Source organism: Papio anubis, chromosome 11 (assembly GCF_008728515.1).
Source record: "Papio anubis isolate 15944 chromosome 11, Panubis1.0, whole genome shotgun sequence".
Taxonomy (NCBI): Eukaryota; Metazoa; Chordata; class Mammalia; order Primates; family Cercopithecidae; genus Papio; species Papio anubis.
The window spans coordinates 114318562-114345602 of NC_044986.1; the positions used below are offsets into that span (position 1 = coordinate 114318562).

Genomic DNA, 27041 nt, shown 5'->3' on the forward strand with positions numbered 1-27041 from the left:
GTGAGCCGAAATCGCGCCATTGCACTTCAGCCTGGGTGACAGAGCGAGACTCTGTCTCAACAAAACCCAAAAACCAAAACCCAGTCTCACATGGCCGTGGGCTGCATTCAGTTCCTTGCAGGCTGCCAGACTGAGGGCCTCAGTGTCACACTGGCTGCTGAGCAGAAGCCACACTCAGTGCAATCTTTTCTCACGGCAGCCTTGTCTCCTGGACTCAAGCAATCCTCCTGCCTCAGCCTCCCAGGTAGCAGGGACCACAGGTGTGCACCACCACACCCAGGTAATTTTTTTTTTTTTAATGTTTTTGTAGAGACGGGGTTTTGCCATGTTGCAAAACGGCACTCATCCCTCCCATGTTGCCCAAACTGGGAGTAATTTTTTTCAAGAAGCCTCCCAGTCATCTTTTTGGAATTATATTATGTGGTCATTCTTAATCTAACCACTGGGAAAGGGAATAGAATTACCGAGATTGGCATAAATGAATCAAGGTTTACTTCTAAAAATAAATACATAGGGAAAATAGTTAAGTGTTACTATGACAAATAGGCAAATCCAAAAACTTGCACTTTTACAAGACAACTGGCCTGGTCACTTTAAATAGCCAATATCATTGAAAAAGTGAATTGGACTCTTCTGAATTTTTTAACACTAACACATTTTTTAAAAGGTACCTAACAACCAAATGCAATGTGTGGATCTTGATTGAATCTTAGTTCAAAAATCTAGCATAAAGTCTATTTCAGGAACAATTGGAGAAATTTGAACATGGACTAGATAATTAATATTAAGGAACTATTTTAAATTTTTGTAGTTGAGACAGAAGTATTACAGCTATGTGAGAGAACATCCTTATACTTTAGAAGATGTATACTGAAGTATTTAGGACTAAGGCATCATGATTTCAACAACTTATTTTTGAATAGTTTAGCCAAAAACTATTTCAACACACACACAGAAAGATTAAAGCAAATATGGAAAAATGTTAAATGTTAATTGACTCTAGATGGTGGCTATGGTTGACAGTTGCACTATTTTTTTTTCAACCTTTCTAACATTTTTGATCACAAAAATGTGGACACAGACTCACCTCCTCGGGCTGGTATCTTGGTCTCTAGATTCAATGCAATCCCAATCGACATCCCAGCAAGTTATTGTGTGGATATCAACAAACTGATTCTAGGGTGGGCACAGTGGCTCACACCTGTAATCCCAGCACCGTGGGAGGCTGAGGCAGGAGGATTGCTTGAGCTCAGGAGTTTGAGACCAGCCTGGGCAACACAGTGAGACCTTGTCTTTACTAAAAATAAAAAATTAGCCAGGTGTGGTGGCATGCACCTGTAGTCCCAGCTACTTGGGAGGTTGAAGTGGGAGGATCACTGGAGCCTAGGAGGTGGAGGTTACAGTGAACTATGATCATGACACTGCACTCCAAATTGGGTGACAGAGCAAGACAAGAAAGAAAGAAAGAAAGAAAGAAAGAATATTAAAAAAAGAAGGCGGCCAGGCGTGGTGGCTCACGCCTGTAATCCCAGCACTTTGGGAGGCTGAGGCGGGCGGATCAGGAGGTCAGGAGATCAAGACCATCCTGGCTAACACAGTGAAAACCCGTCTCTACTGAAAATACAAAAAAGTAGCCGGGAGTGGCAGCGGGTGCCTGTAGTCCCAGCTACTCGGGAGGCTGAGGCAGGAGAATGGCGTGAACCCGGGAGGCGGAACTTGCAGTGAGCTGAGATCGCGCCACTGTACTCCAGCCTGGGTGACAGAGCGAGACTCCGTTTCAAAAAAAAAAAAAAAGAGGAAGAAGACCTACTAGACGTACTTCCTAGGGCTGCCTGGACAGTTTCAGGCTCACTCAATCACCATGTGCTTTTGCCTGGTAGCCGACCTCAAGTCATTGGCGTACAATCGGTCAGGGAGCTGGTGTTCTCTCATTCGCTTCATCTATGTTTTCCAGGGTCAAGCCAGCTCTCCAAGGATCTCTCAGCCAGGGCGGACAGAAACGAATACCCTTGTCACTGCGTAGCCCCTGAACCTGATGGGGTATGACCTGCTGGGCGGAGCTCAGCTCAGCTACCCCGATAAGTAAACAGCACAGAGGGAAAGATAAACACTCTAGGCTTCCCAAAAGCAATTATCATGTGTGGTTATTAGAACATTTGTATTCACTATCCTGGGGGAAGGAAGCAGAGATACAAATAAACCCAGAATTGATATTTGCCTGGGGATAAATTATATGACATTGCAGAGTGGGGAGCAGATTTTCTTTCTGGATTACTTTCTGCACAGGCAGCCATTAAAATGTATAGCTAGTCCCTGAGCGCGCATCAGCTTGGGGCCGGGAAGCCAGACTGGAGGCCAGGGGAGTTCACGGTTTGAGGGCACAGCGCTCATAAGGAAACGGGAAAGTCAACTTTTGATTTTCTTTTGTCACATGTTTGAGAAGAGTTTGTTACTTTCTCCAAGGCCCTGAGAGGTGATATCACCCTCTCCCCTACATGGTGTGAGCTGGCAACCACAAGGTGGTGACTTCCACAGCAGGTCCCCTGAAGGGGAACAGACAGCGAGTGGCCCCACGGACCCGCAGGATTCTTGAGCTGCCCACGACAGTCCTCGTCTAGAAGCTTCAGCCGGGTATTTATGAGCTTAGCAGTAAAAGCTCCCCTGGTGGTCTGTGGATAAGCAAAGCCGGCGTCCCTTCCCTTGCACACTGGCAGTGTTCTGTTGCAAGGGCTTCAGTGCTGAGGCCATTCCTTTGTCTTGGGAAACTGTCACGGGTAGGGCAGCCATTTCTTCAGGCTTGCTGACCCCAGGCTAGCCTCACACCAGCCCAGTGGCCCCCTTCGGCGTGGTGTGGCCAGGGGGAAGATTATCTGTGGCTTTATCAGGCAGATGGTGTCTGGAATCCTCAATCTACCCTCTCAGCTGTTTGACCTCGGACAAAGCTGGCCTCAACTACTCGCCCATGAGCTGGAGGTCGCTGCGGTACCTACGGCACTGGGCTGTCAGGAGGATGACATGAGAATGTACAGAGGGTACCCAGCACACAGTGTTCGTCCAGGAAGCGGCAGCGCTCATAATTTTCTGTGCGTGAGTAGCGGTAACAAACTCCTCTTTTTCTTTTCTTTTTTTTTTTTTTTGAGACGGAGTCTTGCTCTGTCGTCCGGGCTGGAGTGCAGTGGCCGAATCTCAGCTCACTGCAAGCTCCGCCACCCGGGTTTACGCCATTCTCCTGCCTCAGCCTCCTGAGTAGCTGGGACTACAGGCGCCCGCCACCTCGCCCGGCTAGTTTTTTGTATTTTTTTAGTAGAGACGGGGTTTCACCGTGTTAGCCAGAATGGTCTCGATCTCCTGACCTCGTGATCCGCCCGTCTCGGCCTCCCAAAGTGCTGGGATTACAGGCTTGCGCCACCGTGCCCGGCCCAAACTCCTCTTTTTCAAGAGCACACTCTATGGTTTCTAAAATCTAGGAAAGACACAAATTGTCTTTCTCAGCAGAAACCTGTGAAAACAACTCAGGGACACCCATAGCATGAGACCCTTGCCCCGGCTATTTGAATAAGCACAGGTTAGAGCCTTACAGCTCTTCATCCCCAGCGTGGTACTCATCCCATGAATGGCCACGTTCTACTCGCAGGTGAAATAAACTGGTTTTAAACAATCAGCCTTACGACAATCTTGAGGACAAGAGATTTGGGACATTTCTTGGGCCGCATTAGACCTGAAGCCAGCAGGTCATAGATTTAGGTCCCAAGTCAAACCCTTGCTCAGGTGGGAAACCTATGCACCTGGTTTTGGTCTGTGATCTCTCCTGGAAGCCGAGCGTCATTTGCAAGTGTGTCCGTAGGAGGTGGTGCTTTTTTGTGGTTGTTGTTGAGGCAGAGTCTTGCTCTATTGCCCCAGAGCTGGAGTGCAGTGGCACCATCTTGGCTCACTGCAACCTCCACCTCCCGGGTTCAAGCAATTCTCCTGCCTCAGCCTCCCAAGTATCTGGGATTACAGGCACGTGCCACTGCACCTGGCTAATTTTTGTATTTTTAGTAGAGATGGGGTTTCACCATATTGGCCAGGCTGGTCTTGAACTCCTGACCTCAGGTGATTCACCTGCCTCAGCCTCCCAGAGTTCTGGGATTATAGGCAGGAGCCACCACCCAGCCAGGAGGAGGTGCTCTTAATGCGTAGGACGTGTCCACTGCCTCCCGCCTCCTCTCCCCAGTGTTTTCATCCTCAGGTTGAGCCTGGAGTCTGGGTTTCACAGAAACGTGGTTAACAATGACATCGGTTATAGAAATAGGAGGCACCTACTCTATGTCCATCAGCGTGAGCATATAAAAACAGTTGATTTTTTTTCTTTTCTTAGACAATTTGCAGTATAGCTGGGGAGATAAAACATACCAGTCTCTGTAAAGATTAAATTTATTTAAATCACATAAGATTATTCAAAGCCATAGGCATGATTACGTCTCTATAGAATCAAGAAGATTTTCTGCGTGGAGAATATCTCATGGAGATTTGAAATGTGTTGCCTCTCCTGAGCAGCCAGGATTAACTCCGCCTAGGAGGAGGTTTTGGATAAGGGTCAGGCTGGTGTCCTTCTTTCCTGCCTCCATGGGTTGTCACCTTCTGCTATGTCAGCGGGGTAGCTTGCTTAAGATGTTGTAAGGAGCACCCCAAATGCCAGGCTTCCTGCCATAGCTGGCCTGCTGCAGGGCTCACCAGCCTTGCACCGAGGTCAGCACCTCAGTCACTCCCCATTTTGTCTTTCACCATGAAAGCATGGCTTTTAATGTAGGCCAAATGCTGTGACACCAGTATCAAGTCACAGAAGCAGCTCGTCTGCTGCCTGCTGAAGCTGAGAGGCAGTGTGGGGTTGGGGTCAGAGGGGAGGGCGGGCTCCTGGGCGCTGCCCACGGGCCTCACTCCTCTGCCTCCACTCACGCGGGCTCGTGTGACCAGATGGGTTTTCTCTTCTGGAGGAAGGCCGTGATGCCCTCCTGCCCATCCCGCAGGGCCAGGTTGTCCACCATGGCCTGGGAGGTGAGGTAGTAAGCCGTCCCCAGGTCCTGGGGCAGCTGCTTGTAGAAGGTGGCTTTGCCCAGGGACACCACCGGGCGGCTCAGTGACGCGATCTTCCGCGCGATCCGCATGGTCTCCTCCTGCAGCTCTGCCTCTGGCACCACTTTGCTGAGCAGCCCGTGGAGCAGGGCCTGCTGGGCAGAAATGGGCTCCCCAGTAAAGAGCATCTCCAAGGCCACCTACGGGGAGACACGGGAGGTCACTGAGGTGCTCTCCTGTGACCCGCCGCCCCCACCTGAGTCCCGCCTCGGCTCAATGACCTGCTTCCTCAAACACCACGTCACCTGCCAGCCCTGATGTCTTCAGTGCCCTAACTCCTGCCCGGGAGGAGAGCGGATCTTTCCAAGAGCGAAGAAACCACACCAGCCCCAGGGGCAGTGACTGTCCCGTGTTGTCTTGCTCCTGCACAGATCTGGTCACTGAGCCCTGCCACGGCTGGGGATGTCGTCTACCTCTTTTGAGGGCCAAGCACAGGATGGAATCCACATCAGCTGGGATGACCCACAGACACTGCAGCGTGGGGGTTGGGGGGGCGGAGTGGGGGGTCCAGTACCTCTCAGAACCCACTGGGGCCACTTCCCACAAGCACTCACGGGGCTGCCACCTCGGCTTGATTGGAAAGAGCAGCCCCGGCCTCCTGGAGAAACGAGGATTTACAGACAATGTCTTCAGGGACCAGATGCAGAGCCCAGCGTGGTTTCAACTCACCAATGGGTAAGAAGTGGCAAGGAGAGGATGCCCTCTCCCCTCCTACAACTCTCCCCTGAGGTTCCAGGGCTGGTGAAGAGCGGGGAGCCCAGTTCCCTCCCTCCCCTCTGTGTCCTCTGCTTCACAGCCACTGCACCAACCAATTCAGTCACGCTACCAAGCCGGCTCCTCTAAAGTCAAATTTACAATGGAAAAGAGGGATCCCCAGGGGCACAAGGACACACAGGCAGGGGGCCTTCCCTCCCCCACCCCTCACTCAGGCTCTCACAATCCTGGTGGCATCCCTGATGTGCCTCAAACACGCCCGTGCGCAGTCACCTCAGGGTCCTCGGACTCGCTGGTCCCTCTGCCTGGAGTGACTTTTCCCTGGCTGTTCTCCTGGCACACGCCTTCATCGCAGGCCTCTAGTCCTGCGTCCCCTGTCACTGAGGTCTTCCATGGCCGCCCTGCTCCAAGTGTAAAACAAACTCTGAAGCGACCCCGCCTGGTTACATTTTAAATCATTTGCGCTTCTCTCCATTTAACACCCTATATATTTCATGTTTGTTTATAGTACGTGTCTTTGTAACACGTAAACTCCAGGAGGACAGGATTTCTTTTTTTTCCCAAGATGGCGTCTCACTATATTACGCAGGCCGGTCGTGAACTCCTGGGCACAAGTGACCCTCCAGCCTTGGCCTCTCAAAGTGCTAGGATTACACGCATGAGCCACCATGCCTGGCCATTTTTTTAGTCTTCTGTTGATTTCTGTATCTCCAGCACTGGAAGACTATCTTGCACATAGCAAGCAACCTATTCAATATTTATGAAGGAGGGAAGGGAGGGAAGAAGAGAGGGAGGAAGGCAGGTAGGCAGGAAAACAGAGTATAGCACAAGTGGCAGGCTGGTTCCTTTGAGAAGAGGGCAAGCAGGTGATACAGCTTCCAGCTGGCTCTGGCTGGCTCTTAGGACCTGGCCTCCATGCTGTGAGGAAGCCCAAGCCACACTGAGAGGCCGGGTGCAGTGTGCTGCCAACCACCCTTTGGGGGGCCCAGCTCAGAGGCAGCCTCCACAGCCAGACATGTGAGCAAGCAGCCTTCAGATAAGTCCCCAGCTGAGGCTGCTGACCCTGTGGAGCAGAGAGAAGCCTTCCTCACTGAGCCCTGTCCAAACTGCAAATTCTGTTGTCTTTTGCTATGATACTGTGGGTGACCTGTTGCCTGGTAATAGATAGTTGCACTAGCTGGAGACAGACACAGGAGAGGCATCAGCATGTAGAGTGGGGTTTCTCAACCCTGGTGGTACTGATGTTCGGATAACTTTTTTTGGGTGGGGGGCTGGGGGCTGTCCTGTGTATTGCAGGACGTTCTGCAGCATCCTTGACCTCCACCCTCTAGTTATCAGTAGTACCCATGCCCCCACACCAAGCTGTGACAATCAAGAATGTCTCCAGGTATCGCCACATATCCCTGGGCCAATACTGCTCTCAGTTTAGAACCATGGATCTAGAAGGTTTTTAAGTCATAGGACTAGATTGGATCCCCCTGGATTGAGCTTGGATAAAGGAGAGACTAGAAGCCTGGCCTGAGGCCCCTCCTGCCACCATGGGTGGAGATGGAGCCCACAGGCACTGGGCTGGCAGCCAGGGACGGGTGATGCAGAGCCTCCTTGTCTCCTCTGTAAAGTTAAAGGCATGGACTAAATCGCCACCTGTTTTGGAACTGTACTGATTTTATGTTGGAGGGAGCAGGAATGTGACAGCTATGGGGGTTTCAGGGCAGACCATTTTTAGTTGACCAGGAAGAGCACTTCACGCCAAAGTGTGTCTGAAGCCCTAGTTGAATCAGGAGCTAAAAAGCAGATCCTGTTGTGAACAGCTGTGAAATAGGACCCTGCTGAAGACACCTAGCGGGTCACAGCATGGGGCCAGGAAGGTGCTGTGCTCCATCTCTGCCCCTGAACCGCGTGTCAGCTGGGATCAGAAGCCAAGGTGGAGACGGTGTCACGGCTCCTCCCAGCCACTTTCCCTCTACTGATACAGGCGGCCCTTGGGGCACTCACAGGGACCAAATGTCAGGAAGTGGCCAAGCCTGAAAAACTGATGCAACATGAAAAAACAACAAAAGCCACCCAAGTCAACCTTATCGATCCCTTTGTCACTTGCAATGATCAAGTCCTAGATGACTTTCAGAGTTGTTAAGAATGGAGTCAGAGCTGGAAGGAGGAAAGAGTAAATCCAAAGTAGTAAATGTTCCTTCCCGGCCGGCTCAGCAGATGGACATGTATTCATCCCAGGTGGGGGACTTGCGGCCTGGGCCGGCGGTGTGTGGGTGCAGACTTGCATGGAATTCCAAATGCCCCAGATGTTTTGGGGCCAAGTCCTTTGGAGTTCAAGCTTCACAGGCGGGGCCTGGTCCCAGGCCTGCTGGGCACTGGTCCTCCTGGGACCCCTGAGCAAGCCATTTCTCACCTCTCACTTCTGCAGCCAGCATGCTCAGGTACAAATGACTGTCACCAAGGGACACAGCGAAGAAGCCACTAATGACAGCAGGGCACACTGTCACATTGAGTACAACGGAAAGGCTGGGGAAAAAATGGTCCATCTGAGCCAGACATAAATCAGGGAAGTCACTATGAAGATTTTGCTTGTAGAAGAAAAGCTCAGGGACCTGGTTTGAGCTCAAGCGACCTGGCTGAGCCGGATGTACCTGAGTTCCAACCCCAGCTCTGGCACTTACTAATCACAAGACCTTCAACTATTTAATGCCTTGGAGTTTGTTTCATCTGGAAAACAAAAATGAGCGCCTCCTGCAGTATTGCAAGGATTAGAGATAGCAGGTGCGAGGCTCGTATAATAACAGTCCTGGGCACTCAGTAGGCACCTAGTGAATGCAATGCCTATTTTTAACACACTTAGGCCAACTACAGATGGTTCATGATCTCTAATGCTGGCTTTTAAATGGTCACCCCAGCCTTGGAATGGGGGCGATTAAATCAGAGGGGTCTGCTGGATCTCATAGGCCACCCAAGTGGCAAGAATCGTGTGCTACAGCCCACAGGGGACTCTCCCCACGTCATGCCCCTTTGCATGGGTGTGGTGTCTTAGTCCATTCAGCCTGCTGGAACACAGCACCATAGCCCAGTGGCTTATGAACAACAGACATTTATATCTCACAGTTCTGGAGGCTGCGAAGTCCAAGGTGAGGGTGCCAGCTCTGCAACTGCTGAGGACCTGCTTCCTGGTTCATAAACGGGGCCTTCTAGCTGTGTCCTCACATGCAGAAAAAGGGTTAAGGCAGCTCTCTGGGGCTGTTTTTCTGTTTTTTGTTGCTTTTTTTTTTGAGATGGAGGTTCGCTCTTGTTGCCTAGGCTGGAGTGCAATGGCACGATCTCGGCTCATTGCTACCTCCGCCTCCCAGGTTCAAGGGATTCTTGTGCTTCAACCTCCCAAGTAGCTGGGATTACAGGCATGCGCCACCATACCCAGCTAATTTTTGTATTTTTAGTAGAGACGGAGCTTCGCCATGTTGGCCAGGTTGGTCTTGAACTCCTGACCTCAGGTGATCCACCCGCCTCGGCCTCCCACAGTGCTGGGATTACAGGCATGAGACACCACGCCCTGACTGGGGCTGTTTTTACAAAGTCACTGATCCCATTCACAAGGGCTCCATGCTCATGATCTCATCACCCCCAAAGGCCCCACCTTCCAACACCATCACCTTGGGGGTGAGGATTCAACACAGGAATTTGGGGAGGACACAGCATTGAGACCACAGCACACGGCATCTGTCTCCCAGGGACTACCAGCAGCAGGGTGAAGAGCTGCAGGAGGAGCACTATGGAAAGAGTCAGGCCTGAGCAGAGCCCATGGGGTTCTTGTGCACACACACACGCACATGCATTCCCACTGGCGCCAAGGCACCGGCAGGGTCTGTCCCTGGGGCTGCCACATGGCCGGGCTCTGAGGGAAGCACACTGGAGTAAGGACACGAGGCCCTGAAACTCCCAGGCCCTCTTGCAAACTGGGTGTGGAACTGTGCTTCCTCTAAAACTGCACTCCCAACCTCTGGCCACACAAATCACTGCTAAAACACAGCCCGTCTGGGGCAGGCTGGAGACCCAGCCTTTCTCCCAGGCTCTCTAACATCTGCACCAGTTTGAGTAGCGGGCTTTAACCATCTTTCCAGCTTAGAAAACCCACTCTGTTCTCATTAGCTGATTGGAAATCAGAGTCTGCCTGCCTCAGGAAAATGACTGTTCTGGGAGGAAGGGCTTCTCATTTCCCACGTGCTCTCCAGTGAGGCCGGCTGCTTGAGCCACTGGCTCCGGGTCTGAGCAAGGCCAGCTCTGCCTGGGAACGGAGCAGCTGCGCCAGGCAGGGTGTTTTATAGGGTGCTGGGAACATGCATTATTTAGATCATGCCCAAGGAGAGAAGCTCTTTACAAATGGGGACTATTATTCATGTCCAGGCTTGGTCTGGAATGAAGAGACAGGCTTGATTCCATTGTTTCTGTCCGTCTCCAGCACAGTCAAGCACGTCCCTTGGCGGCCGGGAGAGGGCACTAGTGACCCACACATGTTGTCTTAGCCAGCGTGAGACAAGCCCAACTTGTCCAGGCCAGTTTGCAAAAGTACCTGCTAGCTTCCCTGTAGGTGTACGAGGGACACGCACCCACCCCCAAAATACTTGGTGGGCCTGTGCACGGATGTCCATGGATGGGTGCACATGCACGCGATCGGCAAAGACAACGGGCAGGTGGTTTGGGTCAGGTGTATTAGATTGTTATGAATCCCAGTTTCTCCTCCTAAAGCAGGCCCACACAATTAGATCTGCAAATCCAGAAACCTAACAAAGGCCTTAAGTTCCAAAAGACTTTTTCTTCCTACAAAATTCCCTTCATCAGTACTGTGATTTCTGCTTTTCAGTGTTGACCCCAAACCACGTTCCTCAGTCATGGCTCCGAGTGGCCCAGCATTAATAAGCCCAGCGTGCAAGGACTTGTTGACAGAACTCTGAACCGCTTTCAGGCACCTGATTAGAAAAAACTGGCGAGTCTCCACTCGAGTGATTTAGAGGCCTTCTGGGGGTCAGAACATGAGAACAGAGACCAGGAACCCGAGTAGGGCCGTCTGGAGATTTTTTGCCCCATTTTCTGAGGTCTGTCCTTGGGAGGTAAAAGCTACTTTGGTTCATCTAACTGGGCGATTATGAAATGGGGTTTCTGAAGACTGGACTTCCTTGGAACTTAAGGCCTCTTTTTTGTCATATTTTCCCCTTTCTCTTCTCAAAAACTTTAAATTTTATCAATTTAAAACTTGATAAATATAGTCTAGCATTAAGTTTCTAGGGATCAAATCTAATAAGCCTTGATTTCAAAAGTTTAAGAGAGAATCGGTTCTTATCCAGACAGTAGGGCTGACTTCAAGGTTTCAAGTGCTTTACTGTGGAACCTTCCAGCATGTCAGGTGTTGAAGAGGACAAGCAGCTGTCAGCACAGCTGTCTTTTATTAAACAAAGGCCTTGTGATTTGATTTGCACAGTTATAAGGTAGTTTGTGAACAAGCTCTGATAGTCAATTTGTAATACACAAAGTAGAGTCTTAAGAAATATTTACTGAATGGGCCAGGTGCGGTGGCTCACACCTGTAATTCCAGCATTTTGGGAGGCCAAGGGGGACGGATCACTTGAGGTCAGGAGTTTGAGGCCAGCCTGGCCAACATGGTGAAACACCATCTCTACTAAAAATACAAAATTAGCCGGGCATGGTGACACGTGCCTGTAATCCCAGTTACTATAGAGGCTGAGGCAGGAGAATCCCTTGAACATTGCAGTGAGCTGAGATTGTGCCACTGTACTCCAGCCTGGGTGACAGAGCAAGACTCCGTCTCAAAAAAAAAAAAAAAAATTACTGAATGAGTTTAAGGTAAGTGTCGATCTTGATAGAGTCGAAAACATCCTCTTAGTCTGAAGACACTTTAGCCAGCCGTCACCTACTGTAGTGTGGAGCCCACTTCCAGCCCACTGTCCTAAGCGTGTGTGTTCACAGGTATCTGTCTTCTTCACAATTTCCCCACAAACACACATTTCTGCAAAAACTAACAAAGGGGCACTGCAAAAGAAAGGAATACTTCCCTAAACTTCTTGGTCCTACTACTGGATTTCCCTTGGATCTTATTTCTCTTGCGTCGAAGGCATGTGAGCAACTGCTAATTTTCATAGTTGATGCTAAAGTAGATCATATACATTAGAAAGCAATAGCTTCTTTACTTGGTGTGGTCTAAGACTCTGCCCCCCTTTTTACAGATTTCCAATTAAGAACAAGGAGGCACTTTTTCTGCAACAAGAACACTGTTGGTTTACACTTAAGGAAGGTTTAGGAAATATTATTTTATGATGTTATAGGAAGGAAGAAAGTTTTGTGATGGAAACAGACTTCACTGTAGTTAACAAAACCACTTTGCAACACGGCTCCTTCTTGGGCAGATTCAACATACCACGCACAGGAGATTCATGTTCTTGAAATGCAACCGTTGTAAACCCAAGACACTCCAAAAATCACCTACTGTAAATCCGTTCTGGAACAAGACGACTGTTGATGAAGAGTGAGCCAACAACACTACTATCCTAGGCTCTTGATACTGGCATTATGTCAGCACGCTATTCTATCTCACGGGCAACCATTCAGTGCAACAAAACTGAGTCAATTGCATTTCAAATAAGATTATAAAATATGTGCCATTAGGAAGATAAACAAAACCAATCGGCAAACCTCCCCAGTGGTACTGAGGGTACACATGATGGAAATGCAGTGATTTCACAAATTGACACCCTGCGTCAGAAGCTACAGAGGACCAGGCAGGCGGTCGGCTCTTCCCTCCCTGCCATTAGAGGGAAAGTCATGGCCCATCTAGCCAGAGGCGCTCTGGGCAGAACGTCCTGATATGAAAGGCACTTTTAACAAGCGGTTCTTGAATCAACGCATGCATTGGAGGAGGAACTCCAGAGAAGGCTGGGAGGCAGAGGTGGGTGGGGGAAGTTAAATTACCTTTCTAGGCACTGCTCTTGCCAAGGCAACCCCAGGGGTAGAACAGAAGAGCCCGATGTTCACCCCAGGAGTGGCAAAAGAGGACTTGTCGCTGGCCACGGCAATGTCACAGCTGGCAACCAGTTGACAGCCGGCGGCTGTGGCCAGGCCATTGACCATGGCAATGACGGGGACAGGATGGTTCCGGATGAGCATCATGACCTGCAGGACAAACACACCCACTTCACTTCCACCCAGAGGGAGGCACGACATTAATGTCTATCTTTTTTTTTTTTTTTTTAGACAGAGTCTCGCTCTGTTGCCCAGGAAGGAGTGCACTGGTGAGATCTTGGCTCACTGCAACCTCCTCCTCCTGGGTTCAAGCGATCCTCCTGCCTCAGTCTCCTGAGTATCTGGGACTACAGGCATGGGCCACCACACCCAGCTAAATTTTTTTGGTACTTTTAGTAAAGATGGGGTTTTACTATGTTGGCCAGGCTGGTCTGGAATTCCTGACCTCAAGTGATCCACCCACCTTGGCCTCCCAAAGTGCTCAGATTACAGGCGTGAGCCACCACGCCTAGCCAATGCCTATCCTTTTATATGACTTTCCTGTTTCCAGAGCACTTTTCATATGTGTGAGTTTATCAGATTCTATGGAAAAAGGGTCAAAAAAGGCACAGAGAGCACTAACTCCTATTAAATATCTACTCTGAACCAGGCAGTGTCATTTGGTCTTTCTGAGAGCCTCATGGAGACAGAGCCCTGTTGTACAACAAGGACACTAAGCTTGGTGGGGGCTGCTGCAGGGGGTGGCCCCAAGCTTAGCTCTTGAGAAGTGACAGACTCCCACCTGCCTTCCTGGCAAACGCGCTGAAGAATAGTGTGGATTTTTATCTCTGGGGAACAAATCAAACCCTTCAGAGACAGTTCTGTTTTCACCGTGCCTGTGTGAGGCTCTTGTGTTAAAAGTCTGAAGCTGGTATTTGGTGCTTCCTTGAAAAATTAAGGTGGAAAGGACCCTTGAAGGCAGTTTTCTTAATAATTACTTCTCAAATTACCACCATGAAGACTCTCTCAATTCTATTAAAATGGGGGCGGGGGGACTCTGCTGTCATCAAAGTAAACAAAATTCCTAAAATAGAGCCATTGGCACAGAGAGGAGAGACAGAAATGTGCTAATACAACCCCTCCAACCAATACATTTCCAGAACTTTAACTTATTTTTGCAGCTTATGTTTTCATGCCACAGAGTGTGTTGCTATGGTAACTACAATTTCTAAAGTGCTGCTCTTTGAACCTTGGCAGGGAGAGAGGATGGGAATGAAATTTGGGTTACTTTCCCCAAGGCAGGTATTCAAAGACAAACGACCTTCATTGATTTGAAGATTCTGTCTAAGAAGCTTATCTTTTATATCCATAAACATTTGATATTCATTAGCTTTCTTATAAAATAACCAATTATATATTTAAGGCTATGGTATCCTATCCTATAGTAGTGCTTTTTGACTTTTTTGAGGGGAAGTCTCCTTTACAGAACCTGATAAACACTAATAACATTCCCTAGGATAAATGAGGAAATGCACCCTCCTCAGAAGAACACAGGTGGGTGGATCACCTGAGGTCAGGAGTTTGAGACCAGCCTGGCCAACATCCTGAAACCCTGTCTCTACTAAAAAAAAAATACAAAAATTAGCTGGGCGTGGTGGTGTGTGCCGGTAATCCCAGTCTACTTGGGAGGCTGAGGCAGGAGAATTGCTTGAACTTGGGAAGTGGAGGTTGCAGTGAGCTGAGATCGTGCCATTGCACTCTAGCCTGGGTGACACAGCGAGACTCTGTCTCAAAAAAAAAAAAAAAAAAAAGAAGAAGAAGAAGAAGAAGAAGAATGTACAGATAAGTAAACACCTGTACACAACACTGTTCGTGGATTTAGGGGGTTCATGCACTGTAGGGCGAGGCTGGGGATGGGCCAGCGAGTGCTCATTACCAGTGAACTGGAATGAATAACAAGGGGAAGAACTCCCAAGAACTTCTAAAGTCTTGCTGCAAAGAAAGAAAAGATTTTGTTTTTGTTCTGAGCGTTGCTGCACCACCCAAGGAACTGAAGTTACTGATGAAAAGCCAATTGACTGGGATTAGAGTTGAACAGTCTACCTGTCCTGTCCACCATCTGTGAATGGCTAGGATTTCATAAAACTTGGCAGAAAAATAGGTAATACAGTATATATTCAGCATAAAAAACACATATAATTATTAATATTATTTTTTTGAAACAGAGACTTGCTCTGTCACCCAAGCTGGAGTATGGTGGCGCGATCCTGGCTCACTGCAACCTCCGCCTTCTGGGTTCAAGTGACTCTCCTGCCTCAGCCTCCCAAGTACCTGGGGTTATAAGTGTGCACCACCATAACCAGCTAACTTTTTTGTATTTTTAGTAGAGACAGAATTTCACCATGTTGGCCAGGTTGGTCTCAAACTCCTGACCTCAAGTGATCCACCCGCCTCGGCCTCCCAAAGTGCTGGGATTACAGATGTGAGTCACCGCGTCCGGCCTAAAAATGCATATTCACCTTTGATCTAGGAATTCTACTTCTAAGAAATAACATGAAATAGGTAAAAAGCTCTATGCCAAAGATGCTCACTAAATCATTATATTATAATAGTAAAAAAAAACTATAAATAATATAAATATACAAAATAAATAAATGGCAATGGAAACTAAACTACATCCATTGACTAGGATGCTGTATTCTCACTGAAATGAAAATTTCCAAGAGAAACACCAGCGTAGCGGTCTGGAGCTTATGCCGTGGTCTGAAACCAGGCTGCCAGGGTTTGACGCTCAGTCTGTCACTTACTCACTGTGTAATCCTGGACAAGTCATTTAACCCCTCAGTTTTCACATCTGTAAAATGGGCATGGTAATAGCACCATCCTTATAGAACATGACAGTTACATAAATTAACATATCTAAAGTACTTAAAATATTACCTGGCATATAGTAAGCATTCAATGCTATAATCATATTATATAATTTTATACTATAATCTCACCTATATATGATTAGGAAAACAGGTTCACATGAAAAAATGATCTAAAAGGAAATATAGCAAAATATTAATCACAGTTCTCTCTGGGAGGTATGAATATGGTATAACATAGGTAATCTTTTATTTTTCCAGACTTTCAAAACTGTTTATAAGTACTTATTACTTTCATGATTAAGACTGTGTTAGGCCAGGCACTGTGGCTCGTGCCTATAATCCTAGCACTTTGGGAGGCCAAGGTGGGTGGATCATTTTGAGGTCTGGAGTTTGAGACCAGCCTGGTCAACATGGTACAACCCCGTTTCTACTAAAAAAAAATAAAACCAAAAAAAGTTAGCCAGGCATGGTGGCGCATGCCTGTAGTCCCAGCTACATGGGAGGCTGAGGCAGGAGAATTGCTTGAACCCGGGAGGGAGAGGTTGCAGTGAGCCGAGATCGGGCCACTGCACTACAGCCTGGGCGACAGAGCGAGACTCTGTCTCAAGAAAAAAAAAAAGACTATTTAAAATATAAAGTTAGAGAGAAGTTCAGAAAAGACAAAGGGAATTTAAATAATCAACAGGCTAGAATAATCAAACACTTGATAGTCAAGAACTGATTATACCTATTTGACCTTCCTGAATTAGGTACTGTTTTGGGTCTGCTGACCCCAAAATGTGACATAAATAGAACTCTGCCCTAATCTCCTTTAACGGCATCGCTAAGGGTTTCGCGTTATTTCCCAAAGCAAGAAACCTTGTCCCATTGTCATGTGATTGACAGGGTATGAGAGCAAAGAGCAGACTCTTCTCCTGAACTAGAGTTCCGTCTCCAAACTTCAATAGGATATAAGCAGAGAGACAAAGAAGAAGTCTCTAATATGAGCGCCATGGAAGGTCATTTTCACTCTTCCAGAGTCAAGTTCTTCTCATTCTCATTCTACTCATTCTTAATTTGCCTTACTCCTGGTCTATATATAATTAACTATCATGCAGTACTTGTGGTCTGTAACAAATTGGTATAGTTTTTAGATGCTTAGCTAATTCAGATACCTCTATCCTCCTTTCTAAAATCAAATTTTCTCATGCATGAACTGAACAATGAAATATGTAGCTCATTCTGTTCCAATCTACCTGTTGATTTCACTTGGAAATTGAAATCTTGCACAAGTCCATGGCACTCATATTTAGCCAACACAATGTGATTTTCTTAGAAATGGTTTAAAGAAATCAGTACACTTTCAGTCCTATTTTACTACTTTGGGGTAGGCCCTGTTTATGCACTGAGTCTTTTTCAGGAAGTCAGAGGCCTCCAAGGGTTAGGGGCTTCCAAGAAATCTGGGCTTTATCCTCTGAAGAAGGCCTGCTCCCCTGTGGCCCATGGCTACGCTGTTTAGATCCCAGTTCATGAAGTTGCCAGAGCAGAGTGATAAAAGCAGACCCTTAGGGAGGATAACAGGGCTTTACTGGTTCTCTTTGATGCTTTTCAACTTCAGCCAAACATACTGGGTACTGGTAGAAAAAAACTTTTACAGCACCAAGCCTTGGCAAACCTAAGAGTGGAATGTTACATAAACATCATTAACGTAGGAAACAAAAGATCCAGGTCTCGGCTCTAACTTGCTCCCACTTCCCCATGAAGCTTCAAGTAAATTGCTTTTCCTGTTTGTCCTTCCATGGAGTGAGAAAAATAGAACCTGATCTCGTTATGGGTTTCTGGAAGGGCAAGGAAAACAAATGGGGATGTCTTAATCATCTTCCCATTCACATCGCTGTTGCTCACTTGTGTCTTATATCATTAAACATCTGTGAAATCATTAATGACCAAACACATGAATGAATAAGTTGATGAATGAATAAAAAATTAGGTTAAACTATCTTAGAGGCAGGTTATGAAGCTGTTTTATATGTGTTGTTTCCCAAATAGATTTTCAGTTTCCGTTCGGCAGAAAGCAATTTTTTCTTATGTTTCCCTCAATGCCTTGCAGGTATTATAATAGGTGCTCAATAAACGGTCATTAGATGAACAATGTATTACTTAAAGCTGGATTCTCTATTCAATTTTTCATTACCCAAGGGGTTGATTTCATGCATTTATAAATCATCCAAAACTTTTTGTACCTCTTCTTCCTCTGTGGCTGTTGGTATTTTTCCTCCTTAATATGGTGAAAGAGGCAGAAAAGAAGCAACAACGAAGAGGTTAATTTTCCTACTTGGAGGTGGTGATTATAAAGGCTGGTTGAAAGAAGCATTTGAAAACAATTTAAAAAACCATTATTGTTATTCCACTTATTAATGTTCTTTCCCATTTAACAGAGTTGTTTTAGTTTAAATTTTTTTAAAATTATTATAATCTTAGATTCTTCCTCTCTAAAGACACACATTTTCACCTTTTTCCTCTTACTCCAAACTTCTACATGAAGACATACTCCCACAATGCTAGACATGGCAACCATGAGTACCATCCTATATTCCACTTTCTTTGGTACACAACAAAATCAATAGCAAATTATGGTCGCTTCTTAAAAGTCTAAACTAGGCCGTGCACGGTGGCTCATGTCTGTAATCCCAGCACTTTGGAAGGTCGAGGTGGGAGGATCACCTGAGGTCAGGAGTTTGAGACCAGCCTGGCCAACATGGTGAAACCTCATCTCTACTAAAAATACAAAAATTAGCCAGGTGTGGTGGTGCGTGCCTGCTAGTCCCAGCTACTCAAGAAGCTGAGGCAGAAGAATCGCTTGAACCCGGGAGGCAGAGGTTGCAGTGAGCCAAGATTGCACCACTGCACTCCAGCTTGGGTGACAGAGAGAAACTCTGTCTGGGGCAAAAAAAAAAAAAAAGTCTAAACCAAATAATTGCTTGGATAAAGGATCTGATGACCAAACAGTTTCCAGTTGCTCTGGGTGGTTGGGTCTTACGGATAAAATCTCATCTGTAAGCTAGAAGGCGAACTCAACATTTAATATAATGATCATTTGCAGGTTTGCACTGTCGACTGTCGTCCCGGCTTACCTTGGAACAGGTCTGAAATACTTCGGCATGGTAATCACGGCCTTGCTCCTCTGTCAGCTCCTTTAAATCATGCCCAGAAGAAAACACAGGCCCCTCAGCTGCAAATGTTTCCAGTTGAGAAAAGAAAACAAAAAGATGTAAACATCCAGAGTTGGACACTTAGTTCCCTTCCTTGTCTACTGAATAACTTTAGCAAACATTCACTTAGAGCAAGTTAATGGCCTAATTTTGAGAATAATAATTCCAGTTTGATTGAAAAGTTCCAGCCAGAATTTTGTGATGAAAAATGCAAGGTGAGGCATTTTTTAGGTGCCTCTGTGTCCTAAAAGTCCTTGATGGAAAATGATAGAAATACACAATTACATAAGGAGAAGGTTCAATTACCAAGGCAAAGGTATTTTATACAGAGCCTTTATCTGGGGACTCGCTCTGGCCTGAGTATACTGAGTCACACAAGCTCATCAAAATCCCCCATGCCGAAGGCAGTGTCCATGTCATTTCGTCTACAAGTGGTGGCCAACCGTCATGGCTGAACTGGGAGGTGAGGGTAGGGAGAGACCTCGGAAGCCTTCTGGTCTTCATTTTACAGATGAGGGATCATAGGATGTGGCTGCTATCACTGCTGTCATCAACAAGCAAATGTCATCCTACTGATGAGCTGATAACATTTTCTCATACTTCCTTTTGTTGCTGTTGTTGTTGCTGGAGACAGAGTCTTGCTCTGTTGCCCAGGCTGGAGTGCAGAGGCACGATCTTGGCTCACTGCGACCTCTGCCTCCGGGGTTCAAGCAATTCTTGTGCCTTAGCCTCCTGAGTAGCTGGGATTACACGCGCCTGCCACCACGCCTGGCTAATTTTTGTAGTTTTAGTAGAGATGGAGTTTTGGCCACGTTGGCCAGGCTGGTCTCGAACTCTTGGTCTCAAGTGATCTGCACGCCTTGGCCTCCCAAAGTGCTGGGATTACAGGCATGAGCCACCATGCCTGGCTGTTGTAGTTACCTTGATTGATAGGCAATATTATTGTCTTTTTGTAAGTGAGGTAATTGCGTAGTTAAGAAGCTATAGTGAGACCCTGTCTCTGCAAAATAAAACCTTAAAAATTAGCAAGGCACAGTGGTGGCAGTGTTGTTTGAGGCTAGGAGTTCGAGACCAGCCTGGGCAACATAGCAAGTCGCTAGCTCCACAAAAAAATAAAAAATTAGCTGAGTGTAGTGGCACATACCTATAGTCCCAGCTACTCAGGGGACTGAGGCTGGAGATCACTTAAGCCCAGAAGTTTGAGGCTGCAGTGAGCTATAATCATGCCACTGCACTCCAGCTGGGCAACAGAGCAAGACTGTGTCAAAAAAAAAAAAAAAAAAAAGAAGTTAACTGCCTTTGCTGTATCCAGGTGACATCCCACATGGCTGCTGGATTGTACTAGTTCTAATTTCTTTTCTCTTCACCATATAAAACAGTTGAACACTTCTGATTAACCATGGATAAGATGGTAACATTCTGAGTTTCTGCCTCCGGAAATCCTGATGCTTGACTTGCCAAACAAACATAGCATCACAAAGTATCATCGTCATATTTTTTTGTGTACACTTTAAAATGCTAATATTACTAATATTTATACCAGTCCCATCATCACAAGAAAAAATAATTCTGTAAAAATTCTTTTTGGGGCAAGCAAACAAATGAGCAGAATATGGCATCCTTTCCAGCACCATTAAAGGCACTGCAGATATCAGTTCGCAAGCTTGGTAAGAAAAGAAAAGTCAAACCAATCAAATGCCCCAAAGGATTAGTGGTTAAACCCATTTTATAAGGTCCATGAAGAAATCAATTCTCTGACTTTGAGGGGAATACCAGTATAGCCAAGAACAGAAATGTTTTAGTATCTAACAAAAAGGAAAAGACAGATTTTCACTGAACAGTCACCTCTGCTATACATTCTGCAGTTAATAGTGTTAGGACCAAATCACCAACTACACAGGTGTTTTCTATAATTAATGTTCTTGTAAAGGAGCTTCAAAACAATTCTCCAGTTAAATGAAGGGATGCCCCAGTTAACTAAAGACTCTCAAGAAAGCTCTTCTGGGCACTGCAGAATCCTAAGGACAGATATCAGATACATACCCGAGATGATAATGACTTTCAGATCGTTGCTGTCAGCGTCATGAAGAATGTCACTCTGCAGAGATTTCAGCATTGCAAGTGACAACGCGTTCCTCTTCTTGGGATTGCTCAAGACGATGTTCCTGTGAAGCACATTTTACAATCACAGGGTCACGCACCAGTCAAAACAAGTGAGGACCCCTGCGATTCCTGTCTAATTTAGGAGCTATTTTTAAAAGACAAGAAAAGAGAACTGCTGGGGCTTAGTGCCAATTTAGAGGGTCTGTCGACTCTCTGGAGTTATAGCCAAGTCAAAACAAGAAAAAGGCGACCTGAAATGCAGGCTGGGTTTCCTCCCTCTTCCCTTGATTTGTTTCTCTTTTTCTCCATGTTTGCTGTCAGAAACATGACTGCCACCTCCACAGAGAGGGCAATGCACAGCAGTTCCAAAATCGACACTACCCAGAGAGGCTGCAAGCTTAGCATGACAGCAGCAGGCGCCGGAGAAATCTGACAAACAGTGGCTACCTTCCACTGCTTTCTTTCCATTGTTTCTTAGAAAAAAGTTAGAAAAGAAACCCAGAATGAAAATAACGCCCCAGATCTCGGCTCACTGCAACCTCCACCTCCCGGGTTGAAGCGAGTCTACTGCTTCGGCGTCCCGAATAGCTGGGACTACAGGCGCCCACCACCATGCCCGGCTGCTTTTGTATCTTTAGTAGAGATGAGGTTTCACCATGTTGGCTAGGCTGGTCTTGAACTCCTGATCTCAGGTGATCCGCTTGCCTCAGCCTCCCAAAGTGTTGGGATTATAGGCAGGAGCCACCGTGTCTGACCCAATTTTTTATATTTAATTTTTGTGAGTACATATAGTAGGTGTATATATATTTATGGGGTACCTGGGATGTTTTGGCACAGGCAAGCAATGCGCAATGATCACATCATGGAAAATGGGGTATCCATCCCCTCAAGTATTTATCCTTTGTGGATAACAAAGGATAAATCAACAATCCAATGATATTCTTTTAGTTAGTTTCAAATCGACAATTAAATTATTATTGACTATAGTCACCCTGTTGTGCTATAGAATTCTCAGCCTTATTCATTCATTCTATTTTTCTGTACCCAGTCCATCTTTTTTTTTTTTTTTGAGATGGAGTTTTACTCTTGTTGCCCAGGCTGGAATACAATGGCATGATCTCAGCTCACTGCAACCTCTGCCTCCCGGGTTCAAGTGATTCTTTTGCCTCAGGCTCTCAAGCAGCTGGGATTGCAGGTGTGTGCCACCACACCCAGCTAATTTTTATATTTTTAGTAGAGCTGAGGTTTCACCATGTTGGCCAGGCTGGTCTCGAACTCTTGACCTCAGGTGATCCACCCGCCTTGGCCTCCCAAAGTGCTGGGATTACAGACGTGAGCTACTGTGCCTAGGCCCATCTTTTCTTATAGTGGCATCCTGTAAGTCTACAAAACAATTCGTGCTGTCTGCGAATGGGATAATACGTGAAGAATAAAAGTACAAGTCGCACAGCAAGAGGGCTCTTCTGGACATATCCCGTCACAAAAAGCTGGGGTCCAAAGGGCCTGCTCGCTCTTTTGAGGCATCCCATGTGCTGAATAAAATAATCTGTATTGTCATCTTGCTGCCTGTACACAGAAATGTCTTATTTTTGGCTGCTATAAGAAATGGGCAAAGAGCCAAACACCAGATTGTTATTATGTATTTTATGTGTTTCCTATCAGTTTTCACCTACATGTTTCCTGCCTTCCTCAATCTTTTTTGAATCTGATATTCCTTCCGCGGTACAGCCAGCTTGGATCTTCCGTAAATAGTATTCTGTGTCGTGTTTTTCTGGAAAACAACTTTGATGACTGAATTTATTTCGATAAGAATAACCACTTTCTTTGGAACACCGTTTCAAGGTTGCTGCAGTCTTCAGGAGGCTGCGCTATTCATCTTGTTGTTTCTTATAAACATTGTTCTTTCCTGAGTACAAAAATTACTTGTGCTGATTTGCTGATAGACTTCACAACTTACATTTGGTGCGGGTGGTGGGAGAACGGCTTATAAACCTCTCCATCAAATAATGAGGGTGCTTCTTGTAGCAAATATAAAAAGCTGCCATCCCATCGGTGACTTATGCTTAAACTAAATGCTAAGGTCTCAGACAAAATCGTATAAAAAGATTCCAGCCCCCAAGGCCATTGTGCACTGCGGAATCTGTTCATGTGTCCCATTAGCTGTTTGGCTCCGACATTGTGAGTGTTCTAAACCGCAGAGTCCACTCTCCAACCCAGAGGAACCAGGCTCAACTCCTCCCGCTCCACCCAAGCTCTTCTCGCAGACCATCTCCTAATTGCCAGATTCAAATCCACTGGCCATCTCGATCATTCCCTCCTTCTGGAGACAGATTTCTTCTCTCCTGGTTGTTTTGTACTTCTCTGGCCGGTCCTTCTTTGCAGGGTCCAGCCCCACAGAGTCGGTGGGTTTTTCTCCCCGTGTGGGGAGATGAGAGATTGTAGGAATAAAGACACAAGACAAAGAGATAAAAGAAAAGACAGCTGGGCCCGGGGGACCACTACCACCAAGAGGCGGAGACCGGTAGTGCCCTGAATGCCAGGCTGTGCTGTTATTTATTGGGTACAAGGCAAAAGGGGCAAGGTAAGGAGTGTGAGCCATCTCCAATGATTGACAAGGTCACATGAATCACGTGTCCACTGGACAGGGGGCCCTTCCCTGTTTGGCAGCTGAGGTGGAGAGACAGAGAGAGAGAGAGAGAGGACACAGCCTATGCCATTATTTCTTCATATCAGAGACTTTTAGTACTTTCACTAATTTGCTACTGTTATCTAGAAGGCAGAGCCAGGTGTAAGGATGGAACATGAAGGCAGACTAGGAGCATGACCACTGAAGCACAGCATCACAGGCCTCCGGATAAATGTGGGCGGGCCGGACTGATGTCACGCCCTCCACAAGAGGCAGAGGAGTACAGTCTTCTCTAAACTCCTCCGGGGAAAGGGAGACTCCCTTTCCTGGTCTGCTAAGTAGCGGGTGTTTTTCCTTGACACTGACGCTACCGCTAGACCACGGTCTGCTTGGCAACGGACATCATCCCGGACGCTGGCGTTACCGCTAGACCAAGGAACCCTCTGGTGGCCCTGCCCGGGGAATAACAGAAGGCTCATACTCTAGTCTTCTGGTCACTTCTCACTATGTCCCCTCAGCTCTTATCTCTGTATGGCTTGGTTTTTCCTAGGTTATAACTGTAGAGCAAGGATAATTATAATATTGGAATAAAGAGTAATTGCTATAAGCTAATGATTAATGATATTAATATATAATCATATCTATTATCTATATCTAGTATAACTATTCCTATTTTATGTATTTTATTACACTGGAACAGCTCGTGCCCTCAATCTCTTGCCTCCGCACCTGGGTAGCTTGACGCCCACACTTCTTGACTTCTTTCGTGGGCTACTAGCCCTCTGTTAATCCCTGAATGCCAGCCATCCTGAATTCTGTCCTCCGCACTCTTCCCAGGCAACTTCGTCAATGACCTTGACGTCAACGGCCGCCTCTGAGCTGAGCTCCAGGTGCACACGTTCATCCCGATGTCCACTGGCCTTCTCCATCGAGGTGTCCTTGGGCATCCCCCCGTTCTCAAACCTGCCCCTCTCGTCTCTTCCTTATTTGAGTGGTGCCACTCAGCTGCCTGAATCAGAGAAAAAGTCATTCTAGTTTTTTATCTCTTCCTGATTCAACTGGCACCAAAGCCTGTTAATAATACCTCCTAAAAAATCTCATCACTGAACCCTCCCAATGGCCATCTTGGTTGAAAACATGCGATGCCTTGCACTGAGAGCTTCACCAATAACACCTATCCGAAGAGGAAAACTTTAAGAATGAGGTTACCACCAGAGCATGCGATAAGTATCAAGGTAAGAGATGGTCCTTATAAATGCCCCCATGAGCTGTCTGAAGATCATTAATGTAAACCACGAGAAGGTCCTTGAAGTGAGGGACTGTCATGTTCTCACACAGAGAAGACGCTCAATATCTGTTCTAATGACAAAAAATAGCATTTCTATTTTTTCACAGCCAATTCCACCGAATGCAGTGGAATGACATTGCATCCAGTTTTTTTGCCATCTCTTTTCAAACCAAGCGGTGAGTAGAAATAGAGTAGAAACCACTTTGGGGCAGAGGGACCTCTCTGAACCCTGGTGAGACCTACTGGCCGTGTGGCCCTGAACAGGCTGTCACCTCTCTGAACTTGCTTCCTCACTGTAAAGCGGGCATAAAATTATCCACCTTGCAGGCCATTGTTAAGAATTAGGGATCATGGATGCCAGGAGACCAGCACAGAGCTGGCCCTGGGTCCATGACAGCAGTGCCGCTGGGAGGAGCATGGAAAACGGACACTTGAAGAGTGACGGGTTGCTCAAGTTCTCGCACAAGCTGACCTGCTTAGTGCCTAACATAGTGCTGCTTTAATGCCTGGTTAAGAAGTTTCCTTTCCTACTAAACAACCCCTAGCATTCACGCGAGAGTGTTTCAGTCACCACCTTTGCTGATTCATGTTTAATTCTGGAGAACTCGACCAGCCTCCTTTTTGTCATCTGGCCTGCCCAGAAGTCAGGCTTCCAACCAGATGTGACCAGATTTACAGAAGTGGAAACTTAGCAATGGGCAAGAAAGGCCCTGGCCTGGGCCCTGCTCTGGCCTGTGCTCCTGTAGATGATGAGCAAGGGGTCCACAGGGAAAGGAACCATCCCCTTTCTAAACCCTGGGGCCATTACTGAGACCCTGGAATTCCCTGCCCCTGCTGTGGGCACCACAAGCCCAAAGGCGGCCAAGAGCAGTTGTCTGTAGGGCATGAGGGGACAGACAATCTGGGCGTGCTGGAAGGGTGTCTGCAGATCTGTGCACCCAGTCCCCTGCAGAGCAGCAGAAAGGACGGGTGCAAAGGTGGGAAAGGATGAGAGGAGGGTGAGCAGAAAAGGAAAACGCTGAAGCCAGGGGCTGGCTCTCCACCCCTGCGGGGATCCACCCGGTCATCTCATTATCAGTTCACCCGCGGCCTTCTAGGTCTTCTTCGGAAGGTAAACATCTCAGGGTAGGAGAAAACGACGCTTATTTAACAGCTTGATTTAGAACTGAAACATGCTGAAACATGGTACTCAGGCCTCCCTTTGCACCCTTGCCCGGGCCAGGCAAGCACCCGGCTCAGGCCTGAAGTGGGCAGGGCCCTCCACCTTCATGACTCTATCGCCAGTTTCCAGTTGGCACACAAGCACATTTTTAAGAGTTTTGGGCCTGTAGCCACAAGGGCAGCACTCAGGACGCTGTGTCCTTAGTACTATTTACTGTCCCGCCCCCAGCCCCGCGCCTCTGGGTGAGGGCCAAGGAGCAGCTCGGCCGTGCCCACACTCCCCCTGGAGCCGGGTCTGGGGCCCAGAGCCCTCCTCTCCAGACCTCTCCGCAGGCCCAGCGGCTGGAGGCCCAGTGACCCCGCAGGCGGCCCTGAAGGCTTCGGAGCCCCGGCCAGTCCCACCGACTCGCTGCCAGGCCCGGGTCCGGAACACGGGGGGTTCCCTCCCCAGGGGCGCAAACGGGGCTGCGGCTCCCCGGGTCCTCGCGGCGTCAGTGGCGGCGCCCGCGCCCCGACCCCGACCCGGCCCCAACGCGAGGAGCCCGTGCGGCCCGGGGCTGACCTTATGCCGTCCAGCTGCCGCGCGCTCGTGGGCCGCGGCTCCGACTCCTGCCGCCCCGCTCCGGCCGGGTCCCGGCTGCAGAAGCGGGCGGACAGCTGGGCCCAGGGGCCGCCCGGGAGACACATGGGCCCCCTCGCCCCGAAGGCCCGCAAGACGGCGACGGCTGCCATGGCATCCGGGACGGCCAGGCGCCGCAGGATCGCGCTGTCTGACCGGCCGCAGGTGCTGGGCGCTCCAAGGGCGCTGCTGTGAGCAGAGCCGGGACGGAACGGGACGGAACTCGACGGAACTCAGCTGTGGCCGAGACCCGTACGGAACCACCTGACAGGCCTAGGCTTCGCGAGGACGCCCCAGGCCGGGCCCTGTCCCCACTACGCCCCGCCCCGGCACGCCCCGTCCC

The 27041-nt window shown here is 47.8% G+C and overlaps 1 protein-coding gene and 1 long non-coding RNA gene across 2 annotated transcripts; both read right to left on the bottom strand.

The window, feature by feature from the left end:
• Positions 1–4395: 4395 nt before the first annotated feature.
• On the bottom strand, positions 4396–27041 carry ECHDC3 (enoyl-CoA hydratase domain containing 3). The gene is made up of 5 exons (XM_003903381.2): positions 26642–27041; positions 20945–21066; positions 18824–18921; positions 12808–13008; positions 4396–5252 (listed from the first exon to the last, which is right to left on the bottom strand). Exons 1-5 carry the CDS (start codon positions 26809–26811, stop codon positions 4932–4934), a joined length of 912 nt encoding a protein of 303 aa, XP_003903430.2. The 5' UTR covers positions 26812–27041; the 3' UTR covers positions 4396–4931.
• Positions 17255–18449, bottom strand: LOC103887308. Its single transcript, XR_651365.2, has 2 exons — positions 17933–18449; positions 17255–17364 (listed from the first exon to the last, which is right to left on the bottom strand). It is a non-coding gene; the product is annotated as an uncharacterized LOC103887308 (long non-coding RNA).